The sequence below is a fragment of the Toxotes jaculatrix genome, chromosome 4 (genome assembly GCF_017976425.1).
Source record: "Toxotes jaculatrix isolate fToxJac2 chromosome 4, fToxJac2.pri, whole genome shotgun sequence".
NCBI lineage: Eukaryota > Metazoa > Chordata > Actinopteri > Toxotidae > Toxotes > Toxotes jaculatrix.
The window spans coordinates 22365188-22389323 of NC_054397.1; the positions used below are offsets into that span (position 1 = coordinate 22365188).

The 24136-nt window shown below is 42.4% G+C and overlaps 2 protein-coding genes across 12 annotated transcripts in view; both read left to right on the forward strand.

Annotated features, from left to right (window-relative positions):
• Positions 1–8746, forward strand: part of htt (huntingtin) — a 32190-nt gene extending 23444 nt beyond the window's left edge. For 2 of the 6 annotated variants that reach the window (XM_041035659.1, XM_041035662.1), the window contains 13 exons: positions 180–334; positions 441–580; positions 693–778; positions 906–1036; positions 1144–1276; positions 1542–1697; positions 1834–2024; positions 2393–2507; positions 2661–2874; positions 4772–4991; positions 5233–5395; positions 6000–6160; positions 6310–8746. In XM_041035659.1, the coding sequence (XP_040891593.1) occupies positions 180–334; positions 441–580; positions 693–778; positions 906–1036; positions 1144–1276; positions 1542–1697; positions 1834–2024; positions 2393–2507; positions 2661–2874; positions 4772–4991; positions 5233–5395; positions 6000–6160; positions 6310–6523 (2079 nt within the window). In that variant the 3' untranslated portion in view covers positions 6524–8746. The remainder of the gene's footprint in view (positions 1–179; positions 335–440; positions 581–692; positions 779–905; positions 1037–1143; positions 1277–1541; positions 1698–1833; positions 2025–2392; positions 2508–2660; positions 2875–4771; positions 4992–5232; positions 5396–5999; positions 6161–6309) is intronic. The other 4 variants (XM_041035661.1, XM_041035663.1, XM_041035664.1 and 1 more) reach the window with 3 other exon arrangements.
• A 3120-nt stretch (positions 8747–11866) lies between these two features.
• Positions 11867–24136, forward strand: part of rgs12b (regulator of G protein signaling 12b) — a 42749-nt gene continuing 30479 nt past the window's right edge. For 2 of the 6 annotated variants that reach the window (XM_041035670.1, XM_041035671.1), the window contains exons 1-5: positions 11867–11941; positions 12281–13600; positions 13929–14168; positions 15105–16091; positions 20600–20719. In XM_041035670.1, coding sequence (XP_040891604.1) covers positions 12545–13600; positions 13929–14168; positions 15105–16091; positions 20600–20719 — 2403 coding nt within the window. In that variant the 5' untranslated portion in view covers positions 11867–11941; positions 12281–12544. Of the gene's footprint in view, positions 11942–12105; positions 12159–12280; positions 13601–13928; positions 14169–15104; positions 16092–20599; positions 20720–24136 lie in introns of those variants that run through there. The other 4 variants (XM_041035669.1, XM_041035668.1, XM_041035666.1 and 1 more) reach the window with 3 other exon arrangements.

Consider the following 24136-nt stretch of genomic DNA (forward strand, 5'->3'; position numbering starts at 1 on the left):
ACTCAGAGGAACAAGTGCAAGCATTTATGTTCTTCCCACACTTGCTCTGTATATCATGACTCCTGAGAAACTACATTCAGTTGTGGGAAATGATGCTGTAATCATCTGTTCCCTGTGTCTTTAGCTCCTGAATGATTTTCCTACCTATATATATATTTTTTAATATATTTTGTCTCTAGGAGGATTTGGAGCGTACCCAGTTGAATGTGTTAGCAGTGCAGGCCATCACCAGCCTGGTGCTGAGTGCCATGACCCTGCCCGCTGCTGGCAACCCTGCAGTCAGCTGTCTGGAACAGCAGCCCCGCAACAAGAGCCTCAAAGCCCTGGAAACACGGTAGCTATGCAGCTATATCTGTTGACTTAGTAGCAGCCTATATTAGGCACAGGGCAATAATTAGATTTTATTATTATTTTTATTTTTTTCTTGTATGTGTGCCCAGGTTTGGAAGGAAACTTGCAGTGATCAGGGGTGAGGTGGAGAGAGAGATTCAGGCTCTTGTGTCCAAGAGAGACAATGTCCACACTTACCACCCATACCACGCCTGGGACCCTGTGCCCTCACTGTCAGCAGCCTCTGCAGGTAACACACAACCTACATTCACACACCCCCTTAACCCCAGCTCCTGCACTGACACCTACCACTTGTTAAATTTTTTACAGCTGAGTAAATGTCCTGTTTAACATCGTTTCAGCAGGTACGCTGATCAGCCATGAGAAGCTGCTGCTTCAGATCAACACAGAGAGGGAGATGGGCAACATGGATTACAAACTGGGACAGGTAAGAGAAGCATGAGAGAAAAAAAGTGATAGATAATAGATGTTAGAACAGTATGTTGGATTAAGCTATTTGTTAATGTCAGTAGCTGTGGTTAAATGTGTCTTTCATTTGGCGTCTCTCTCTGGAGGTCTCCATCCACTCAGTGTGGTTGGGTAATAACATCACGCCACTGAGGGAGGAAGAATGGGGTGAGGATGAAGAAGACGAGGCAGACACTCCAGCGCCCACCTCCCCACCGATATCTCCAATAAACTCTAGGTCAGACACATAACACATACATACATTAATGTACATATTTCTTTCGTCTCCATGCACTGAAGTAAGCATGCGCACCGTGACCTTCCACTGTCTGTCTGTGCTTTCAGGAAGCACCGTGCAGGTGTGGACATTCATTCATGTTCTCAGTTTCTCCTGGAGCTCTACAGCCAGTGGCTGATCCCTGGCTCCCCGAGTCACAGGAGGACTCCAACCATCCTCATAAGTGAAGTGGTCCGATCGGTGAGTTACCACGCACACGCTCAGTGAGCATCTCACTTCTCCATCCAAGGATCTGTTCATTCACGTTAGTAAAAGACTGTCTACTTTTCTCTGGGGAATAGTTTTTAAATGCAAAAAGATTGTAACTAATAATAACTTGAAATGTGTAAATATTGAGACATTGAAATGGGATCAAGACCTAAAAGGAAACTTGTTTTTATGTGAACCCAGCACAGGTCTCTTCTTAACCTCTCCACCCTGTTCTCCCTGTTGCTATTCTCTGTAGCTGCTGGCGGTGTCGGACCTGTTCACAGAGAGGAACCAGTTTGACATGATGTTCTCCACTCTGATGGAACTGCAGAAGCTCCACCCACCAGAGGATGAGATCCTCAATCAATACCTGGTGCCTGCCATCTGCAAGGCTGCTGCTGTGTTGGGCATGGTGAGCAAAGGCTGTGTGTTGTAGACACGACATGATGGTGGACTGTGTTTGTGATTTGTTGTAAAAGTAAATCTAAATCTTTAACCTGTAATCTGAAATTACACAGAATGTAAAGTCTCTGAATGTATATTTCCAGGACAAAGTAATAGCCGAGCCTGTGTGTCGCCTGCTGGAGACAACTCTACGCAGCACCCACTTGCCAAGCCGTATGGGTGCCCTGCATGGAGTGCTGTATGTGTTGGAGTGTGACCTGCTGGATGACACAGCCAAACAGCTCATCCCCACAGTCTCTGAGTATCTACTGTCCAACCTCAAGGCTATCGCTCAGTGAGTGTCCCTCTTATTCTGTCTCATCTCACAAACAAATGCAGACCCTGTCTTCATTTCATCATCTAATGAGCTGAATTGATGATGAAAGAGCCTCAGGGAGCCAATGTGTTTAATGTCAGGGCGTGACCCCTCCCTGCAGTGTAAGTGGATCTTGGAATCAATTAGTTTTATCCAGCTTAATTAGGTGATAGAAACAAGAGTGTAGTGCACCTTTTGGCCACTAGGTGCTGCCCTTCACATTTTAAACAAATACCTACTGGACCTTTTTTTTTTTTTTTTTTTTGTTTTGTTTTCTTCCTTCCTTCCCCTGTTTAATCTTAATTTTGTCCCACTCACTCTGTATGTCTCCTGTGTCTGTTCTGCAGCTGTGTGAACCTGCATAACCAGCAGCACGTGTTGGTGATGTGTGCAGTGGCCTTCTACATGATGGAGAACTACCCTCTGGATGTAGGAGCTGAGTTTATGGCTGGAGTTATACAGGTAAGGTAAAGTTAAGAAGGGAGCACAAACCCTGATATGCATCACACATTACACAAGAGAAAGAAAGTAGAAACATATCATAAAAACATAAAATGTCTGCCTTTCTCTGTCCTGCTCTCTCCTTCCTGTCTTGCTTCTGTCCCCGTCCTTCAGTTGTGTGGTGTGATGGTGTCTGCGAGCGAGGAATCCACTCCCTCCGTCATCTATCACTGCGTACTGCGCGGTCTGGAGCGCCTCCTGCTGTCGGAGCAGTTGTCACGTGTGGATGGAGACGCGCTGGTCAAACTCAGTGTGGACCGAGTCAACATGCCGTCACCACACAGAGCCATGGCTGCGCTAGGCCTCATGCTCACCTGCATGTACACTGGTAAGTAAGGCGCTAACATGACTTACCCTGCATCTGGGCTAAGCCATCAGAATGTACTGTGATAGGGCTGGTGCTTCCATCACTGCTGCTGTGACTTTCTCAGTCTGCTGCAAACTGTCACTATGGCACTGAGCTAGTTGGCTAACTCACCTGCATCATAAGTGATGCGGTGCTGACATTAGTTAAGCTTGTAGTCATACACAAGTTTAACTGCTCTGCCACACTGTCTCATTTCATCCCTGAATCCTTCCTTCCTAACCACATTTATGTAGTGGTCCCCAGAGGTCCCAGAGATGTTTTTAACTTGTATGTACAAGATTTGGGGGGTGGCCAGGGGAATGGAACCTTTCATACTCTTGGGAGCTTTTAAAATACTTTGGAAGTAGCTCAAAGTAATACTGGTATGTAAAGGGTTGTAATGCAGCTTATGTAGGATATGATCTGCTGCTGAACACCACAAAAAGGAATTCCACTCCTGGTTTGAACTTATTTTCATCTCTAATACTCTGCAACCAATAGAATGGTTAAAAGGGAGAATTAGGAGAAGCATTAGGTGGGAATGCGTGGCTGCTGCTAAGCCCCCTGCAATGCTAATTCACTGGCTTATACCTTAATGTACATGCCATGCTTGCATGCATCTTAAAGTACATGCAAGAGCTGAAACAACTAAACTAACATTTTTTTTATTTTTTTTTTTAAGTAAAAATAGCTGAATCCATTCTGTCTCTCAAATGTGAGGATTTCCATTTGTTTTTGCTTTTTTGTTTTTGTCCTCTATGAAAGCAAACTGATTCAGACCAATATTTTAAGATGCCAGCTCTGGCTCTGGGGACTTGTGCACATTTATTGCCACCTGTGGACATTTTACAGACCAATGATCAATCGCTTTATTTAGGGAATAATTCATTAGTAGATTAAACAACAATTGTCAAATCATCATTGCAGCCCTACTACATGTCTCACACACACAACAAATTGTATCTAAGGATACAAACTTACTTAGTAATACATGAAAAATGACTCCTGAATGTAAAATTGATTTATGTCCATCTTATATTTATGATGTTACTATTTAAGGAAAGGAAACTATTTGACTTTCCTGACATAGTATTACCCTTCAGATGTGGCTGGATTTCATAAACCCATTTGCATGAGTGATTTCTCATTGTACTCGTACCATTTTCTGTCAGATGTACATTTCTGCTCTCTTTACGCCCACCACCAGTAACACTGATAACACCTGCATGTATTCAGTGTGAACCACATCATGGCTAATAATAGTGATTAACATTCATTATCTCACCTTGTGGCATAACAGACCTTTCAGAGCTCCAACCTTTTCATTACACCCATGATGGCGTTGCTTCCTGCATGTGCTTCACATATTATATATGTATGTATACCTCTGATATACCCTACCTCTAACCCCTACGTTGGCCCCTACTAACGCTAGCCACTCTTAGCATGTTCCTGTCCTTATGCTGATGGGCAAAGTAACAGTTCTTTGTTGCCGAGAGCTTGCCAGCAAATTCTTCGGGTAAACACCAGCTCCTACAAATGTAAATCGACTTATAACGTTGTGCGTACCACCTGCCTTTATGTGCTGTACAGCAGTGAAAGCTGAAGCACATTCAGGTCACAGGAGAGGCTAATCTATTATGTCATGTACCCAGGAAACATGGCATTGAAAATCTCTCTAATAGTCCAAGCACCAGTCATTTATAGAAAACCTCCTTAAGAATGTGATTTGAGTGTAGCTCCCTGAAATTTACCAAAATTCAGTATGAGGTCGACTAAATTCTGATCTGAATCATGTGATATCCGTGTCCCTACTCCACCTCTAACCTCTCCCCCCCACTGGTTCAACCGGTTCCAACCCCTCCTCTTGTCCTCTCAGCGGTGCTCATGTCGGGTTCAGACGTGACAGGGGTTAGAGGTCAGGTTGACTCTGGCTCTGCCGTAGCGGAGGCGGTGGGCGTCACGGCGGGTCATGTTGGTTTCTCCTCAGGCAAGGAGAAGGCCAGCCCTGCCAGTCGCCCCGCCCACTCTGACCCTCAGGCCCCAGACAGCGAGTCGATCATTGTTGCCATGGAGAGGGTCTCTGTGCTCTTTGACAGGTACACGCATGCACACCCACCCTCCATTGTACAATAATTGCACACAACATTTGTAAAATATGAACACCAGACATTTGATACTCTTCCTTTGCAGCCATTGAACCTCTACACCTTCAATGCTTTTTTTTTTCCTCTATGGGTTTGTAGAGTTCAAAAAATAAACTACTGTATTAATGATAAATAGCAGTTTAAGACTTTTTGTTCGTCATCCTCATTTGTGTTTGGGGTTTCCTGTTTGCAGAATCAGGAAGGGTTTACCCAGCGAGGCTCGGGTGGTGTCCAGGATTCTGCCCCAGTTTCTGGACGACTTCTTCCCACCACAGGACGTCATGAACAAGGTCATCGGAGAGTTCCTGTCCAATCAGCAACCCTACCCACAATTCATGGCCACTGTGGTCTACAAGGTCAGCAGCAGGACACGAGTCCATCATTTTATTTAAAAAAAATAACAATATTAAAAAGTTGTTATATTTGTACTTGAGGCTCATGAGTTCAATTGTTTCTTTTTTTGTTCTTTGACCACAGAAATGCTGTATTGCTCAGCAGTACACCCCCCCCCCCCCAAACAGCTTGTATTGAAATAGTTTATTCTTAAACATGTAAATGTTGGTAACTTTAGTGTTTTACTTTACAAAACTCGCCCAAATCTTCCGAGCTCAGTTCTTGTTTTGAGATCTTATTTTTGGAACACAGGCACCGAAAGCCTGTTACTGCATGGTTCATTTCTCGCCTCGAAATGATTTAGAAATGGATGGTAATTTAGCAGAAGTTCGACGTTTTCCACAGCATCAGCCAGTTATTAAAATCAAAGACCACCGGCAGCCCAGTGACTGTTTCAGGGAAGGAGTGAATCATGTGGTGTGCAACATACCTGAAGTGATTCCTACTCAAACATTTGTTGTTGCCAGACCACAAAATAGATATTTTTAGGTAACATTCTCCATCTGTTTGTCTTGGTCTAATTACTCTCCTTTCCCAACTCTGCCTCTGCTTTCCACCCATCCCCAGGTTTTCCAGACACTCCATGCCACAGGCCAGTCGTCCATGGTGCGAGACTGGGTGCTGCTGTCCTTGTCCAACTTCACTCAGAGGACACCAGTGGCCATGGCCATGTGGAGTCTCTCCTGCTTCTTTGTCTCAGCTTCCACCTCCCAGTGGATCTCAGCCTTGTATCCTTACATAACACACAGCAGATCTCATGAGCGAGACAGTGATTGGGTTATATTTAGTGGCATAAAGATGCAAATACAATACAGATTTGTTACTGCTCACCAAATGGTGTGGTCTGTTGTCCTTAACCCTGCTTGCTTTTAACCAGACTGCCACATGTGATCAGCCGAATGGGCTCCAGTGAGGTGGTGGACGTCAACCTGTTCTGCCTGGTGGCCATGGATTTTTACCGGCACCAGATTGACGAGGAGCTGGACCGCAGGGCTTTCCAGTCCGTCTTTGAGACCGTGGCCTCACCAGGCAGCCCTTATTACCAGCTGCTGGGCTGTCTGCAATCAATCCACCAGGATACATCACTCTGAGAGCAACAGACTGAGACGGACATGGAGGCTCAGAGAGGGAGAGAGGGGCGGGGGGGGGAATGAAGCACGGGTAGAAAAGTGGATTAGGGTGAGAAATGTGGTAGGGCGTGAAATTAGATCTCCATGTATACCTCCCTCTTGAGTGCTGATGGTGAGGAAGGACAGAATGTTTTCTTGCAAAAAGCTACTATAGCCTCATCCTTTTCCCTGATCTGAAGTAGAACTACTGAAGTCACCATGATGAATTCAGTAGAATGAGCATAAATGGAGAGAGGATCTGAATCCATGTCAGTTTTAGGGTGTATGTGAAATGGAAAGGGGCAGAGTGAGCTCCTGCACCTGTACGAAGGACACTAACTGCAAAACCTTCGAACTGCAGTTCTGCCCACAGCCACATTTCCCCCTCACAGACCATTCCTCCAGAAGAATGATGCACCTTGAACACTTCCTCCTTCCCAGCACCTTGATTTAAAAAAATAAATAAAAATAAAATAAAAACATATAATGATAAGATTAATTAAACACAAAATTGGATTTATTTTCCTGTGAGGACTTGCCTGAGTATTGTGATGTCAGTAAAGTAAAATAGAGAAAATATTTACTATATTTAAAGTTTCAATGCATCTATTTTTCAGTGCGTTTTGTTAAAGAGTGCTTATGGTCTGGTTAGGACACTGACAATGGGCTGACACACAAAAGGGTCAGAAATGCCTGCTTAATGTTGTCAATAATTAGTATCTTTGAAGATCTTTTTATATTTATGTTGCTTGTGGTTATTCTGACACACAGGGGTTAAATAGTAAAGTTTTATGTGTAAGAATGATCACTAATAGCATAGCTTTTTTTTATGATGATGAGAAGCAGGTTATAGGTATTGCAATTGTATTTGTCACTGCAGAAAGGGCAACTTGTTTACACACATTTCGACAAGTTACTACAGTTCCCGTGTCTGTTCAGTGGAATATTCTGGATGTGAAATAGTGAGAGGACAAAGAACCAGACAGGTACACACTGAGCAGTATAAAATACATCTCCCTTCCTGCTGCGTTTCCAAATGACATGTAGTTTTAACTGTTTGAGGGCCCATAAATCCACACCTGAAAGACACAAATACCAAAATTGTAGTGATGTCATCTTTTTTTTTTTTAACCAGTAGCAGGGAGGAAAATCATTTCCTCTTATGATTTTATGGTATTGCTTATATCTTTCTAGTCATTTTTTTTAACTACGTTAAAATCCTGAATGCTCCCCAGTGCACCTGATTCCACCTGTTGACTTCTTGTACTTTTTTTTTTTTTTTTTTTTTTTTTTTTTAAATTCTCAGGATGTAAGATGTGACTATTGTTGTTGTAATAAGACAAAGTAATTTACAGTCATCTTTAAACGGAGTTACCTTTGTATCTTGTAAAAAGTAATTGTAAAGTAATGCGGAAGCCTTGGTGCATGATCAAATAAGAGCTGTGTAAAGATGAGAGATCTTAAATAGATGCATAATGTGATGCCATTTTCTTTTCTGTCTTAACACACGTACATGATCAGAAAATGAAAAATCAGTGACTCAGCAGACCACAGAATGCAGAAAGCTACAAGCTTAGTGTTTTATTCAAGACTTGACCTTGAGTTGCCTGGGAGTGTGGTGGGCGTCGTTACTCTGTACATACACTTGCCTTAGATGAAAGACTGAATATATGTATGTCCTGTACACTGAAAGCTTGAAAGCATGCTTAGCATTACTGCTATTTTCTTGCATAGTCCTTAATACTGTATTTCCGTGGGTTACGGTTGCCATGACGGTTGTGTTGAAGAGATGCAACACAGTCCAAAGGGAGCCTTGTAACCTTAGCGACCAACAGCAGCTTTGACAAATCAACAGATGAGGAAGTGTAGCGTAGTTATGCCACGTGACGGCAGGAGTTTTCTGTTTCTGTTGAGCTTTAAATATTGTTTTGTCTCTGTTAAAGATTGGTAAGTATTTCATCCTTCATCGTCTTTGTGCAAAATATTAAATACACCTAGCACTTAAAAACTTGAAGTTCTCCTCATGTTGATGTTAGATGCTTTCTTGATATGCAATGAGTCCTACAGTACATAAAAGGATAAACATCACAGTGATTTGTATGCTCAATATGTTACCACTTCTCAACCTTTAAAAGCAATGTGACTGGTTTCCTTTGATCATGTTAAAATAATGTATTCACACAATAAATGACTGAGTTCTCTGCAGCTGTTATTGAAATTCCAGTGTGAAGCTTCTAAAGCAGATTAAATGAGCCTAAATTAGTCTTGTTTTTCAGATCAACAGTCTCTTCAAAGTGAACTTGGATTTAGAAGTGTGGTGAGAAAAGAAATGGAGGATGAAAGAAAATAATCCCCCCCGACACACACACGTACACGTATGTAAGGATTTCTTTCAGCTTGTTTTTTAGGATCTTCTCCTGGCATAAGGAGAGCAAAAGACTGGCTGGGGATCCCTGCAGGGGGTAATACGATTACCCAGAAACCTTTTATCGTTTTGGGAGATGGGCGTGGAGGTCGTGGACAAAAGGTCATGTGTGACTGATTTAACATGCTTCCCTTTAAGACTTTATTTTTCTGTCACTTGAAGAACAGGAGAACTCAGAGGATAATATAGTCACTGTTTTTGGTCTAATGAAAGAGCTTAGAATCATTAAGTTTAACTCTTTTCTCTACCAAGTTCTTTACTTGTTCCATAATCTCAGCTACCTTTGTAATTGGCATGTTGGCGCTTGGCTTTAAAAGAATACCTCTTTTCCCCTTTTGTGACCACTTCACAGTCACAGTTTGGTGACCATCTCTCTGGAGATGATAATGGAATATTTGAAAGAAAGAAGATTCACTGCAGTTTTTTCAATCATCTCCTCCACATCTTTTTTTTTTTTTTTTTTTTTTTGAACAAAAGAGATTGTGTATTTCAGTTAATTTTAATATTTTAAACTAAATTAATCATGTATATGGTCTGTTGTAGAAATAAAAATTAACTTTAATAATTTAAAGATGTTAAACTTATGTTTTGTGATTTAGTTATCACACTTCCTTCCCAAGGGCTGGAAACTGAGCTTGACAACTATGATGTCAAACCAGTACAAGAAGTTTTATGTGTTTTCAGATAATGATATTACAAACACGACTGCCCAGCACACACAGGATCCACTGTGTCTCTAACACAATCAACCGGTGAGGTTACAACCATTAAAATGTCCTGCCACGCTCTGCCTCGTCTTCCTCTCTGCCAGAAAGAACAAGCTGTTGCCAGCCAGCTCAAATTAACCAGACAGGCAATAAATGTTCAAGCTGAAACCACTGAGAGAGAATACACAATTTACCAGCACGTGCTTGTTTAAATGTCTGTTGTAACATATTGCATTTGAAGCCAGTTTTGACCTTTAACTGGAGCTGATCTTTTACACAATCAAGTAATCACATTTTGTCCAATTTCCTTTTCTCGGCCAGGCCTGCAATTCCCCTTTATGGACCACAGAGTATGAAAACATACATGGCTCCCTGTTTTACAGCACCCATTAAGGTGGGTGGTTCATGATTAAAAAGTATTAACAGGATTACTAAGCAGCTGCCATATGGTTCTTGGAGCACTGGACTGAAATCATGATGGCAAAGGCATTAAGAAACTGTACACAGCAATCACTTCTTATGGCTGAACTTTACAAAGGGTTTATCATGTCTTTTGTGTGACTTCCACTAAGCCTAACACTTTACATATCACTTACGGAACAAACTAATATAATCCACGTAATCACATAAAACTTGGCAGGTGGCAGTTTTGGAAAGAAAATTAACTTTTGTTCCAACAACGTTTTAGATCTTTTTATAAACCTTACTGTAACTCTATATAAACAAAATTAGATTAACCTTTTGGAAAAAAAAAAAAAAGTTTATGTGCCCTAGATGGTCTTTCTAGTTTGAATCAAAAATTCAGATACAGAAGTTGAACTATTCCAGTAACACTTTTCACATCAACAGTTTTTTGACACGCAGATAAGCAGATTTCTTGCTGAAGTAAGTTAATTTAATTCACTGGCATGAAGAACAACTGCTGAGGAGTAATGTGGGTCTGCTCCCTGCTGCCCTGTGTTGATGATTTTCAAGGTGCACAGCACTGTTAGCTGTGGTACAGTCCAAGGATCTTGATTCCACTGTTCAGCAGCCTGGATAAACGTCTATCTCTCCCCCAAACACGCTATTATAAGAGATAATTTGACCTATATGAAGTTGATGAAAAAGCTTTACAATTTATTTTCTTGTATTATTTCGACTGTTTGAAGTCTCCCCCTCTGCACACCCCCTCCGTTGCCCACTCTAAACACACCTCCCTCTCCTCCTCCTCCTCTTAAGGCTACTTCGCCAGATGGTGCAGCCTTTTTCTTTTGTTTACCCATCGTCCCTTAGTTTACCCAACTAACCTTAGCTACAAAACTATGGAAACTGTCCGAGCTGCATCATCGTCGGACAACGATAAGTAAGTCTATCTCTTTCTCCCTCTCTCTCTTTTTTTTTAAATCTCCTGCTGAGTGAGCTCGCTAGACCAAACATCTTTCTCGGCACATTACAAAAAACCTGCATCCACCTTTTACTTAGCTGTCCCTGCTTTACAACTCAGACCTATTTTAGCCAGATGTTGTCTTTTTTCTTTTTTTTTTTTTGCTCTTTCCCACAGAACGCTGATAAAAGACACATCGATACAGTCACTCTGCTTCTAATACCAGTCTCTTTTATTAGATGCACAACCTCAGACGGCCACACTTGCGAGGCTAAGTTTTGACACCTGTGGAATAGGCTACTGTTGGTACTTTTATGTGTGATTTCTCAATCTAACTTTTGTCAATTTATCCGCACAACTGTTCGCTGCTGACTGACAGCTCTGAAAACCAATGACAGGATAGGAAAGTCTGTGTACACCGCCGTTGCCACAGTTACAGACCGACATTCCAAAGATGTGGAAAACGGGGGGCGGGACTATAATTTAAGCATGGGCGGATGCACTTTTGAACAGCAAGTCACGGCAAGAAAAAAGTTTTCAAAACTCACATGAACTGTCAAAAAACAAGCATGCATTTCTCAGTGCAGAGTAACAAACGCATGAACGGTATTTTGTTTCAGCAGCGAGCTTTATTCAACCAGCGCTAACTTTTCTAGCATGCAGAGCTAACTAAGCTAACGTTAACGCGTCAGCTAATCTCAGCTAACGTTAACTTTTTCCTCTGCCTTTTCTCAGTGAGTGTCGCAGGCTCTGCATGAACACATAGTTGTTCAACACAAACCTAAGCCACAGTTCATGCTGATAATAAGCGATACGCGTATTTAAAAGTTAAAACCTGAATTACCCTTCCGTTGCAGGTGTTGTTGGCTGGGTCTGCCTAATTTTACCTGCATGCCTACCAGGTATGAAAACGTCTCTGGTTAGAAAACATATTTCTCATTGGACAGAGCTACACTGTCTCCGCCCTGCACAGGTGTGGCTGTATGTTGAGTCCCTTACCATTTGTGTGCTTTATTAACTATCAGTATCAACACTGCACTTAATAGTAGTATGATGACAGTTTAACTTAACACTTTGGACCATTTTATAAAAATAATGAGCTGCTATTCCACCACATAGGTCAGAGAAACAACATGTTTGATCTACATATAGAATGAAAGTATAATAGAAGTTCAACAGGAGCACGTTATGGAGGCAAAAGTCCCTCATGACTGACTTGGTTCTGTTCTGTTGTACTGCAGGTAACTTGCCTTTGAACTGGAAGAGCAAGTGACACCAGGATGGGAGGGCTAGCAAGACGGTGCCAGAACTGAGGCCAAACTCTCACTCCCCTGCTGCATTTAGAACTGCTACTCATTTTTTCGTAGCAACTTGACAGCGGAGCTGTTTGACAAGAAGACAAACACTGGATATGCCCTGTGTTCCTGCTTGAGCAGAGCCTAGGGACATATAATGACTAATTGAAACTTACTCAATCAACGGACAAGAAACGGTTCCCTGGCACAATGTTCAGGCAAGCAGATGCATCATCCAAGAGGCGCCCATGTGGTGGAGGCGGGATGAACTTGCCCCAAACTACCCCAGCCTCCTCCATCCAGCAGGGCCGTATCCGTGCCGTGGAGGTGGCAAGAGGGAGAACAGGGTATGGCTTTACACTGTCAGGCCAAAGCCCATGTGTCCTCAGCTGCATCCTGAAAGGGAGCCCTGCAGACTATGTGGGCTTACGTTCAGGAGACTACATCCTCTCTGTCAATGACATCAATGTCTCAAAGGCGTCACATGAAGATGTGGTCAAACTGATTGGACGCTGCTCTGGTGTTTTGAAACTAGTCATCGCTGAGGGAGAACGTCACAGACGACACCATCACCACCAGCGCAGTGCTGGAAGTCGCCATCACAGCAGCAATACAATGGCAGCGTCTTACCTGGACTCATGCTCTAGCGATGATGAGTTGGATGGTTTCTATGACAACAGTGTTAACAACAACAATAACAGCAGGTCAGGCTGTGGAGCTCGTGGAGGTTGGTACAAACCCAAACTGGATTCTAAGCAGTTGGGTATCAACAGGGCAGAGAAGGTGGTGGCGGAGCTGCAGTCTGGAGGAATCTTTAACATGATCTTTGAGAACTCAAGCCACTCCTCCAGCAGCTCAGACAAGGAGAGGTCTGGGGTTAGCTCAGCATCAAAGCCTCGTCCGCTGTCTGATCCAGAGTTCCCTCCATATCGGAACTCCTCCCGTTCCCAGAGCAATCCCAACCTACTGTCTGAGGAGGAGATGGCCCAAGTTCTGAATGACGATTCAGTCTTCCTGGACTCAGACTTCCGCCATCTCCACATTCACCCCCATGAAGAGCAAGACGTGGACGTAGGAGATGGGGGCGACTTGGTCTTAGAGCCCAGCGAGGGAATCCTCAATGTGGGCATGATTGTTGGTTATCTGGGCTCCATCGAGCTGGCCTCCACTGGGACAAGTTTAGAGAATGACAGCCTGCAGGCCATCAGAGGCAGCATGAGACGCCTCAGGGCAGAGCAAAAGATTCATTCACTAGTTCTTATGAAGGTGCGACTGAATGTTTTGTTACCCATCTGAAAATAGTGTGTGTGTGTTAAAAAATAGTGTGTTAATAACTTGTTACCTGTGTTTTTAATCCAGTAAAAAAAAAAAATCATACAAACATTCAGCTCATACAAATTGTATTTGTTAACAGTTTTATTAGCCTTAATACTTAAGCTACTAGAAGACAAAGAATAAATGAACAAGATTACACTATACCAGCTGTATAAACTGTTTATCAGCATCGTCATCATGTTATTGTAAAGGTAACTGTGATTGCCTAATTATTATCCCTGGTATCAAGTAGTAAGATGCATTATTTATATCCTACCAGGTCATGCATGACAGTGTGCGTCTGTGCAGTGACAGAGGTCAGGTCCTGGCCACCTATCCTGCAGAGAAACTAGCCTTCAGCGCCTGTTGCCCTGATGACCGGCGGTTCTTTGGACTGGTCACGATGCAGGCCACGGACGACAATGACGATCATCACTTCAGCAATGGACGAGATGAAGAAGGCGGTTTGAGGACTTCCTGCCACGTGTTCATAGTGGACCCAGACCTCTGTCACCATCAGGTATGAAGAGAAACATACAAATTACATACAAGAAGGAACTTAAAAGGAAAGTCTTTGAATTATTTTGTTTATGCAGAGCCACACAGACTTTCCCTGTCTAATTACAATATTATTAACTTTAGATGTTTTATTTCCCACTGTTTTGTCAATAAGGGCTGAGGACAAACATAAAACAAATGCAAAGGCCAAGTCCTTTTTCAGTTTTGCTGTAGCAAATTCAGGAAACCTTAGGCTGGTATTTGAAAATGAAAAAACTGATCATGGAAAAAAAAGATGTTCTTGAGGCACTATTATAATAATATAATAAAGCAGTGGTCGCACTGGTTTAAAATACCAACCCTTTTGGACCTTGCAGGGTCTTTACCAGGGCAGAAATAATGAAAAAAAAAAGGGTATGGAAATTGAACATTTTTCTGTAGTGGTACAAAAATAGTACAAAAAATACTTTAGTTATGGTATCAGAGATACCAGAGAAATACTGTTGTTCTTAATGCCTCTCTTTGGGGGTGATGTACATTTTTTTAACTTATTTAACAAACTCAACCACTCTCCTCAAATGCATCAGTCTATAATTTTGTCTTAACAGAGAGCTGGTGTTAATGACATATACACTAACAAATACCAGAATTATGTTAAATGAAGAAATACCTGATTAAAGAATAAGTAAATAAGAATCTGACTAAGCATTCTGTGTCATTTTCCAATACAGTGTATGCACACAATACAATACAGGACTCAGAAAGTATTAAAGCCAGCCTGTCTATTAATGGCTGATTGTTCCAGAGAAGTTTAATCTAGTGTCAGTGGTCCTATTAAGCCAGAAACATATTAACAGAGACATTCTAACATAATTCAAATATGTTGTCATGTGTTTATGTCATGGAGAAAAAGTGACATGTATGACTGACACTCTTATGGTGACTGTTGTTTCCTCAGGTCCACTTAGGTGTAGCCAGGAGGTTTGGCTTTGAGTGTACCCCTGACCCAGACACAGGAGGCTGCCTGGAATTCCCACCCAGTTCCCAGCCTCTCCTCCAGTTTGTCTCCGTCCTCTACCGGGACATGGGGGACAACATTGAGGGAGTTCGGGCCCGGGCCTTCCATGATCCAGACGACGCCCAACAGAACCACAGCACCAGCAGCAACAGCGACAGTGGGATCGGCAACTTTTTACCAGAAGAGAAGAGCAACAGAGTGCTTTTAGTAGACCTCGGAGGTCCTCCCAATCACAACCACATCTCTGGACCACGCCACTGGGACAGCCCACCTTCCTCCCAGCAGGCCTGGAGCCCCACCCTAGGAGCTGCAGCCTCTCACCCACCCCCTCCTCCTCCGCCAGCTCTGAGAAATGGCCACTACCGTCATGATCCACACCTGGCTGACCTCCCTCACCCTCTCCCCTTAGCTCACCCCGATGTCCCTGGCAGGCACTCGAGAGGGGTCCACCCTCACCACTACTCACCAGGGAAGCGGGGAGGAGCTGTCGGGGGAGGAGAAAAGAGAGGGGCTGGAGGAGCAGTAGGGGTGGAGCCGCAGCGGTGGCTGCCAGTCCATGTGCTAAGAGACTGGCGTCAGCAGCACCACCACAACCACCTCCAGGGCCTGAGCAGCGATCAGGAGTCCTATGCCGAATCCACCGACGGGTGGTCATCAGCCAACTGTAGCACCCTGCCCCCACCCATGAATAAGATCCCGGCCGACCGCTACCGGGCTCCGCTGGCCCCTGGAGACCACCTGCCACCACCTGGGGGAAGCCAGCCTCCTCCTCCTCCTTCACATCCCCACTCCCACACTCACCGGCTAGCCATTCAGAAAGATGAGTGGGCTAAGAAGCTGTTTGGTGCTGGAGACAGGGAGCGGACTGGAGCAGAGAGAAGTGAAAGAGAGAAGAAACGAGGGAATGCAAAGGAGGGGGAGAAAAAGGTAGGTTTTAGATAAAGTTATAAACGTATTTCAGTTAGTAAGACCGTTGAGTTGATGCTCTGTTTTTAGGCTTACCACTATAGTGGTTTTTATTCACATTTTTTTTCACTATATTGTCGAGCTTTCCACAATAGTGCATTCAGTGAAGTGGTGCACTGTGCCAGTTTGTGGGTTGTGGGGCTTTTGGAAGAGTTGTGTTAAAACTGACCATGAGACGAGAAGCCCGGGCAGCAGGTAGAATCCCCCATCACACACCCCTGCTGTGGAAATTTTCTCTGACTAGAGTGTGTCCAGGACTACAGTTTATTGAGGCTATAAATCCCCTCTGTGTTCATCACACCGCTCTCCATTGCATTTTCACCCTCTCTTTCTCAGGGTCTGGAAATTAACTCGTTCAGTCTTTGAAGTTTCTTTCTCACTCAGGTGGGAAACTTTTCATTGGTATTGAAAGTTGTAATGAACTGTATACACCCCCCCCCCCCACAACCTTCCCTGTGTTATGTTGAATAATGTGAGCACGCCAGTTGGCTCACTCCCCAGACTTAGTACAAGTGGATTGATAAGTTATTTATCCCCACTGCTCCAGTATCAGATCATGTATTATGCACTAGCCAGACATCTGCCTTCACCTGAAAACCACCTGTTTCTCACCGTAATGAGAGTCAGTGGTAACAGCAGAGCAGGTTTTAGTAGTAAATGTATAGTATTTGTATTATATTTGTTTTAAATAAATCAGTTTTTTGCTCACATATAAATGCTGTAGAGATTAACATAGTTACATGTAACAATAAATGAAAACTGTCCAATTATTCCAATTAAGATTAAGCTAGTCAGATAAATGGTTTGCATTATTTTGTGAGGATAAATTTCCTATTTATATAATTTGCAGTGAGATATGGCCCACTATTGACTGGCTGTTATTGTTTACAGACAAAAGAAAGAGACAAATACAGGTGAAGAGTGAAAGATGTAACCAGCCTGCCTGGATTCCATCTGCATTAACCACTCTACAATCCATCTGTTGAAATGCTCAGTCTTTACAAGTATGTAGGAAACAGTTGCTGTAGCTGTCTACGTTTACATATTACGAAGGTGCTGTTTCCTTGATACTGAAGGAGGCTGGTGCTTCCCCCAGTAAAATTCACAGTGGACAGGGTCCCAGGGACCCCCAGGGGACAATCAGAGGAAGTATTTACAAGGCCAGGGGCAGGATAGAGGTTGACAGTGACAGGAAGGTGGATGTTAACCTCTGTGAACAATGTTCTCAGACTGGAGACGCAGAGCATTGGAGACTGTCATGGTAAGCCACGGTTATCTGTAGTCAAGGCAAAATGCTGACTCTGCTGTGACAAATACAGCTGTAACTTTTCTTTCTTAGTTTTGCTTTCGCTGTACTTCATATGTACGTAGATATTATTGCTGACTTGTTGCCTATAGTACATGCACTTTATTAGGGCGTTATCCTTAATGGCTTGTTAGTGTTTGCCACATGGTGGCACTGTTTCATCATCCACACCTCCTTAGGCCTCCTGCACCTCCATAGTCCAGTGGTAAAATGAAAAAGCTATACATGAATTTTGGAAGTTGTTTGGTATCTGACATTCATCTGTACACATGAAGTAGACATGACAGTGGTGTTTGCATAGGAAGACCATGATCATGTCTTCCTGTTGGAAGAAAACTCCTCAAAATATAATACATTCAGAAACAAGCCGTTGAATATTGCTGAGTATGACACATTGATCATTATAATTCTTCATGTTAAATCAAAAAAATAATATGTTGTATCAAATATTTTGACTGTGCCTATATTTTAGCATGTTTGAAATATTCAGTCTTTGTTAAACTGGTGCAGTTACTGTTCTTACAAGAAATAAGTGGGGTTTTTTTAGTGTGTGGTTTAGTTTTTATGTTGACAGCTGTGTTGTTGTAAACAGGAACAATGCTTTTTTTTCTGTGACATTGATAGTGTGTGTGTGTGTGTGTCTGAGGGCTGGGGTCGGGGGGGTAAGATCAACAGCACAGATAAGAGCTGTGAGTTTCCCACTAAAATTTCGTCTTTCAGATGTTTCCCTGAAAGCACTCTGGTGCAGCCACACCCAAAACAACCCCAGCACCAATGAGTTACATCAACGTTTTATCGTTTCCTTTTTAATCCAAATCTCAGCTTCTCTTAAAAACCCTTTTGTTTGCTTTAAGCATCAATGCCATCATAAATAAGATTGGCTTTAAACTGACCAGGTTAAACCGAGGTCATGTAAGAATGTTTGTGTCCACATATGTAATCGAGTGTTCAAATCTGTGTTGTCTGACAAACACACACACACACACATAGACGCAGAGTTGACTCAGTATCCAGGCAACACCACTGGTCATCTCCTGATGAAATGCCGACAAGACCTGCTCCTAATCAGCCAGTCAGATTCAGCATGCGCCACGATTTGGCCTCTGGAGCCTGTCGACATTGATTAATTACTCATTAGTCAACTGGGGTGCGTTGATACAGACTCTCTGCTTTCTCTGGTTTGCTAAAGACAAAAGAACAACAGTTGTTTAAGGGCTAATTGTAGACTTGTGAGGGTAACTCAAGACTGTCCTTTTTGATTTACTGCACTAGTCAGTGTAGTTGCATCATTGTCAGATGGCTTAGGACCATAAATCCTGATGACCCAGTGACTAATTTTCTCGTGCCCATTTTAGTCAACAGTTTATGACGTCATGTAGCAGCTGGACAGTTTTAACTTCATTCCAGTTTGTGGGTTTCCACTGCAGTACCATTAATAAAATGATTATACCATACCATAAACACTCTCTCTCTCTCTCTCTCTCTCTCTCTCTCTCTCTCTCTCTCTCTCTCTCTCTCTCTATTTATCTATATATAAATATATATATATATATATATACACACATACATACATACATACATACATACATATATATAGATAGTTATACTATCTCTCTCTCTTTATATATTTATATATACACTGTTGCCCATTTTCAGACACATTTCTCTTTTTATTCCTATTTATACACATCAGTAACGAAAGCGAAAACGCAACATTCTACTTTCTCAGATACACCTCTACAAGTGTTGTTGTTATCGTGTCCGTGCCCAGATTGTGTGTCTGTGTGTATCCGTGTGCTGTGGTTGTGGGGTTGACTAAAGTACTCTCTGGTACTGCAGGCAAAATCACAGGACTGTACTGTGTCTAACATGTGGAATTTGACATTTAAGTGGAAAAAAGAAACCCGTCTCAAACAGGCATGCATGTGTAACGAGAAAGCTTCAGGCCAAGCTGCACAAATCTCTTCATGTAAGCTTTCATGTAGAATTGTCTACATACTGTATGTGTCTTTGTTGTGTCTAATTGATACTTAGACATTTAATTTTCTGTAAAACCTGTCCCACCAAACACACAAAAAATACATATTCACACACAATCACACAGAGGCTCTAGTCATAGGGTGTAAGAAACAGTGGCATGTTATTTAAGAACAAGCTATTGATCAAAACCTGTTTGAACTGGATCATAGTTTGGATAATTGAGGTTTGGAGAGAACAAACAAAAAACTTCCCATGGCTGGTTTTGATGTAAAACCTGTAACAGGTGAACTCAAGACTTTGGCTACTGGCTGCCATGGTTGTTATTTAATGACAGTCCAAAAATTGCAAGTCTGAAAAAAATTGTATTCAATACTTGTATGTTAGATAAGTAATCTTTTATTAAATTATTTGTTGGTTGCATCTTTACTGTGCATGCTTTTTTAGATTTTCATATTATATCTGAACCATAACTGCATTTTTGAGGTCAATACAAAAATAAATTATTTATATCTGACAATGACATATCCCCCCCATTCAGTTTTTTTATAATAGCACATAACATTAACAAACATATTTTGTAAAGATCACTTACATTTTTTTAAAGAACTGTGGCTACGATATCTACTGCAGGGGATTTTGCCGTTTCAAAACAAACTAATCAGTGCTTTTGGTAGGCAAAATACATAACACAGACACTTACAATGACCTCAAAAAAAATATATGCCATAAGATAATAGTAAGATAAGTACTGAGGGTAGAGATAGTGAGGGCTGGCATGCGATATACAGAGTCAGAGTAAACAAAGTCCTTTGCCAGGCTAAGACCCAGGAAGTAGTAGATCCAAAGCTTGTCAGACCACAGAGGAAGCCTCCACACCCAACTGTTTGTCAAATGAGCATTGTTTGAACACATTCACACACGGGAGCTTCCCAGTTGACCTGTCTTTTACTGTTGGCCACTGAATTTGTTATGAAGTACCTTAAATGGCAGCTTAGCAGTAGCTGTTGAGGGATGGGAGACACTCACTATCCCCACTACCTTTTTCTCACCTGTTCTAGAGATTAGAGCTAGCAACCTCATCACCTGCTTGCTTCCCTGATTTAAGTTCTACTGCTGCTCCCACCTGTATGCATTGTGCTTCAAATAGCATGTGAAGTGAACATGTGTGTCTTTCTCCCCTCAGGGCGGTCGGTTCCGTGGTCTGACAATGGGTTTCCCTCCTCTCCCCCAGCGCTCCTCAGCCAGACGTTCCTTTGGACGCTCCAAACGCCTCAGCCTGGCCCGATCCCTTGACGACCTGGAGGTAGGAGCGTATGCATGCACACATACGGTTGTCGTTGGAAGTTTCCATACAGTGGCACACTGGCAGTGTTGGGCTTTCAGCCATCTCTCTTGTTCTTTTTCTGGGGCAGAGTGAGTGTGCAGCACACATCTTTAATAGAACCAGTGCACAAGTTTAAATTTATTTTTGGATTTTTAAAATCAACACAGGGTCAAAATTATAAATGCAGCTCACCTAATATTTGGTTAAATGTCCCAAAAGCAGTTTGCCTTTGGTAGCCATCAACAAGCGTCTGGCAGAACTCTGGTTAAATATCCATTTGACCACTCTTCTTGGCAGTATTGGTAGAGTTCAATTAAATTTGTTGGTTTCCTGGCACAGACCCGACTTTTAACACAGTCCACATATTTTCAATAGACTTGAGGTCAGGACTTTGGGAAGGCCATTCCAAAGCTTACTGTTAGCCTACTTTATCAATTCCACAACCAGCTTTGATGTGTTTTTGGTTCATTGTCCTGCTGGAGCACCAGCAATTGTGTCCAAGTTTTAACTGTCTAGCTGATGGTTTGAGGTTATGAAATCTCCTGATCTGCACTGAGTTCGTTGGACTTTCCATTTGTACTCTGTTTTGGTCAATTCAATGAGTGCCGTCAAACTAAACATGTGGGCACAGAGAAGCTACCAGCTGTCATCAGTCATGATCACTAACAGGAAGTTAAACCGTCTTGGCCTCAGCAAGTTAAAAGACTGAAGAACTTTCAGCACCACTGAATTAATAATCTAAGTGGGTGTATGTATAATTTTGACCCTGTGATGATTTCAGAAATCCCAAAATAAATTAAACCTTGTGCACTAGTTTCTTGTTTTTTTTCTATTAAGGATGGAAAAGAGCAGTCCAAAGAAATCGCTGAAAACCCAGTATGGTCATGACATCCATGTCCATGATGAGTGTCTGTTACACACACACACACACACACACACATATGCACAGTACATACATCTGCCAACAAGAATTGTGTGTTAGTGCGGTGCTCATGCTCAGTCTAACCACTGTATTATTGTCACATTTGAGCCACACGTGCACCATCCATCTCTAAAAATAGCAGCTCATGAACATCATACATCCTCACATGACACGTCAAGCCCCCTTCTCACATCACCGTGGCAACATACACACAGTTGAGGACAGTGCCTTCTTATAGAAAGATCCAAGAGACACTTTAGGGTTGTAGGTTTGGTTTAAGATACCTGTACATTTTTGATAGCCGAGAATTACATGACATTAATTGACTTTACTGTTTGATGTAAGCAGCCATATGTATAAGTGTGGAAGTATTTTCTGCTCACTGGGTGCAGTATGGCTATACTGTTGCAGGAATCATATTTTTGCTTGGCTTTTAGCTCCAAGAAATGACCTGGTATCCAGTCATTTGAGAGCCATGAGTTTTCCCTAACAATATGCCTATTTAGCTCTACTTTACAACATTTTATAATGAGAAAGTCTGCAGCGACTGCTCTAGTACTCCAGACAGGAAAGATACAATGGACTTCTATCATGGTTACCACTGTAAACGCCCCTGAGCGCCTAGGTTTGCACAAGGTTATATTAATCTTAATTATGATGGGTTTTAAAGAGATGACACTGCATTTCCAGCATCTGTTTTTGTCGGTTATTCTTTTCATGTTAAAGTGAGTGATAAAGAAGTTACCATCCACAGATTAGGACTGTACATTTAATTTAAACTGAAGTGGAACATACTGAGTGTTATTCTCATCATGACCTGTGTGTCTGTGTGTGTGAAGGTTGGCCAGACCAAAACAGAGCCCTGCTGTCTGTGAACATGGTTCATAACAGTAGTTTTGGTCCTAAGATAGAGATCTGAAGAAAGCTAAATGTTTCCGCCGTTTAGTGGCTACTGAGGCACCCTGGGAGCAGATAAGCAGATCCCACACTGTCGCTTCAGTAGTGAGTTTTTTTTTAAATGTACATTTTTGGCATTTTTTCTTTATTGGGCAGCACAGTAGACAGTGGCAGGAAGAAAGGGATGAGAGAAAGAAAGAGAGAGACAATGGGTATTACATACTACAAAAGTCCCCGTTTGGATTTGACATGTTCCAGACGTTTGAATTTCCCACCATTATATGTGTTTGATACAGGGGTAGATGTTTCCCTGTCCCACTGCCACACCATTCTATGGTTTCTCTCTTTCTTTTCTCATCACCTCTCCACCCCTCCACGACCCCCACCCCCCACGTCCCGCTCTATTCTACCTTTTTCTTCCGGTTGTTAGGCCTTTTTCTCTTGCTGCACATGCAGTAATGTCGACAAACAGAGGGGGCTTTGTGTTGTGAGAGGGGGAGGATGGAGAGATTGGTGTGTGTGTGTGTGTGTGTTTGTGTCTTCGTGTGGCGATGGTGGTGGGGGGCAAAGGGGTTTGAAGTGTTAGCCTGCACTTCTAATGAGCTCTGATGAGCAATAAGCTGGCATCCCCCTCGTTAGTGAGGCCTCAGTACAAAAGCACATACAGTATAGGCACACACACACACACACACACACACACACACATGCACGCACACCCAGGACAGATACACACATAGACACAAATAGAGCCATGCATGCACATAGACAAACAAATTGCAACCCCAAGTCAATACCGCACAAACACATCAATGCACATAAGCTTGATTGCACTATAATTGCAGACACACACACACACACACACACAGACTTCAGCCATCTTGTTAGCTGTGCCATTTAAAGCTTTTCCAGCACCTTTCAGACTTCACGCTGTAGTTGAAGTGTGTGTGTGTACAGGTCAGGACTGTTGGTATATATGTGTATGTTTGCAAGAGCTTGAGGCTAGCTGCTTATCTTGTGATGATTGTAGAGCTTAACCATTACACGCGCACACACATAACCACACACACACACACACACACACACACAAACAAACAGACAATGTCTTATGACAGCAGCAAGGGGAAGGAAGTCAGGCTTTACATGTCTGCTCTCCTCCAGCTGTGTGTGTCTGGATTTCAGTTGTCTGTTGAACTTTTTTTTTTGCTGTATCATTTCCCAGTGCCGTACATGCATGCAGGCTAAGGGACATGGTTAAAAAAAAATACATGCGTAACTTTGTTTGAAAGTACTAATGTTTAAAACCACAGAAAGCTATTTTAGAGACCACCGTCAACAAGATAAAAAAAAAAAAAAAAAACAGGCTCACATGCTGCTAACTGAATTAACCATTTCAAAGGATGCTGACGCACACACAAACAATTCTCAAGTGGTCCTCGAAGGTTGAAATCCAAACAGCATGGTGATTGTGTGTGCATTTGGTCCCACCTGTGTAAGCTATTTATTAAAGTAAGACTGACAAATGGAAACAGCCACAAATAATCATTCAGAGGTCGAATCCACAAATATAAATATCAGAC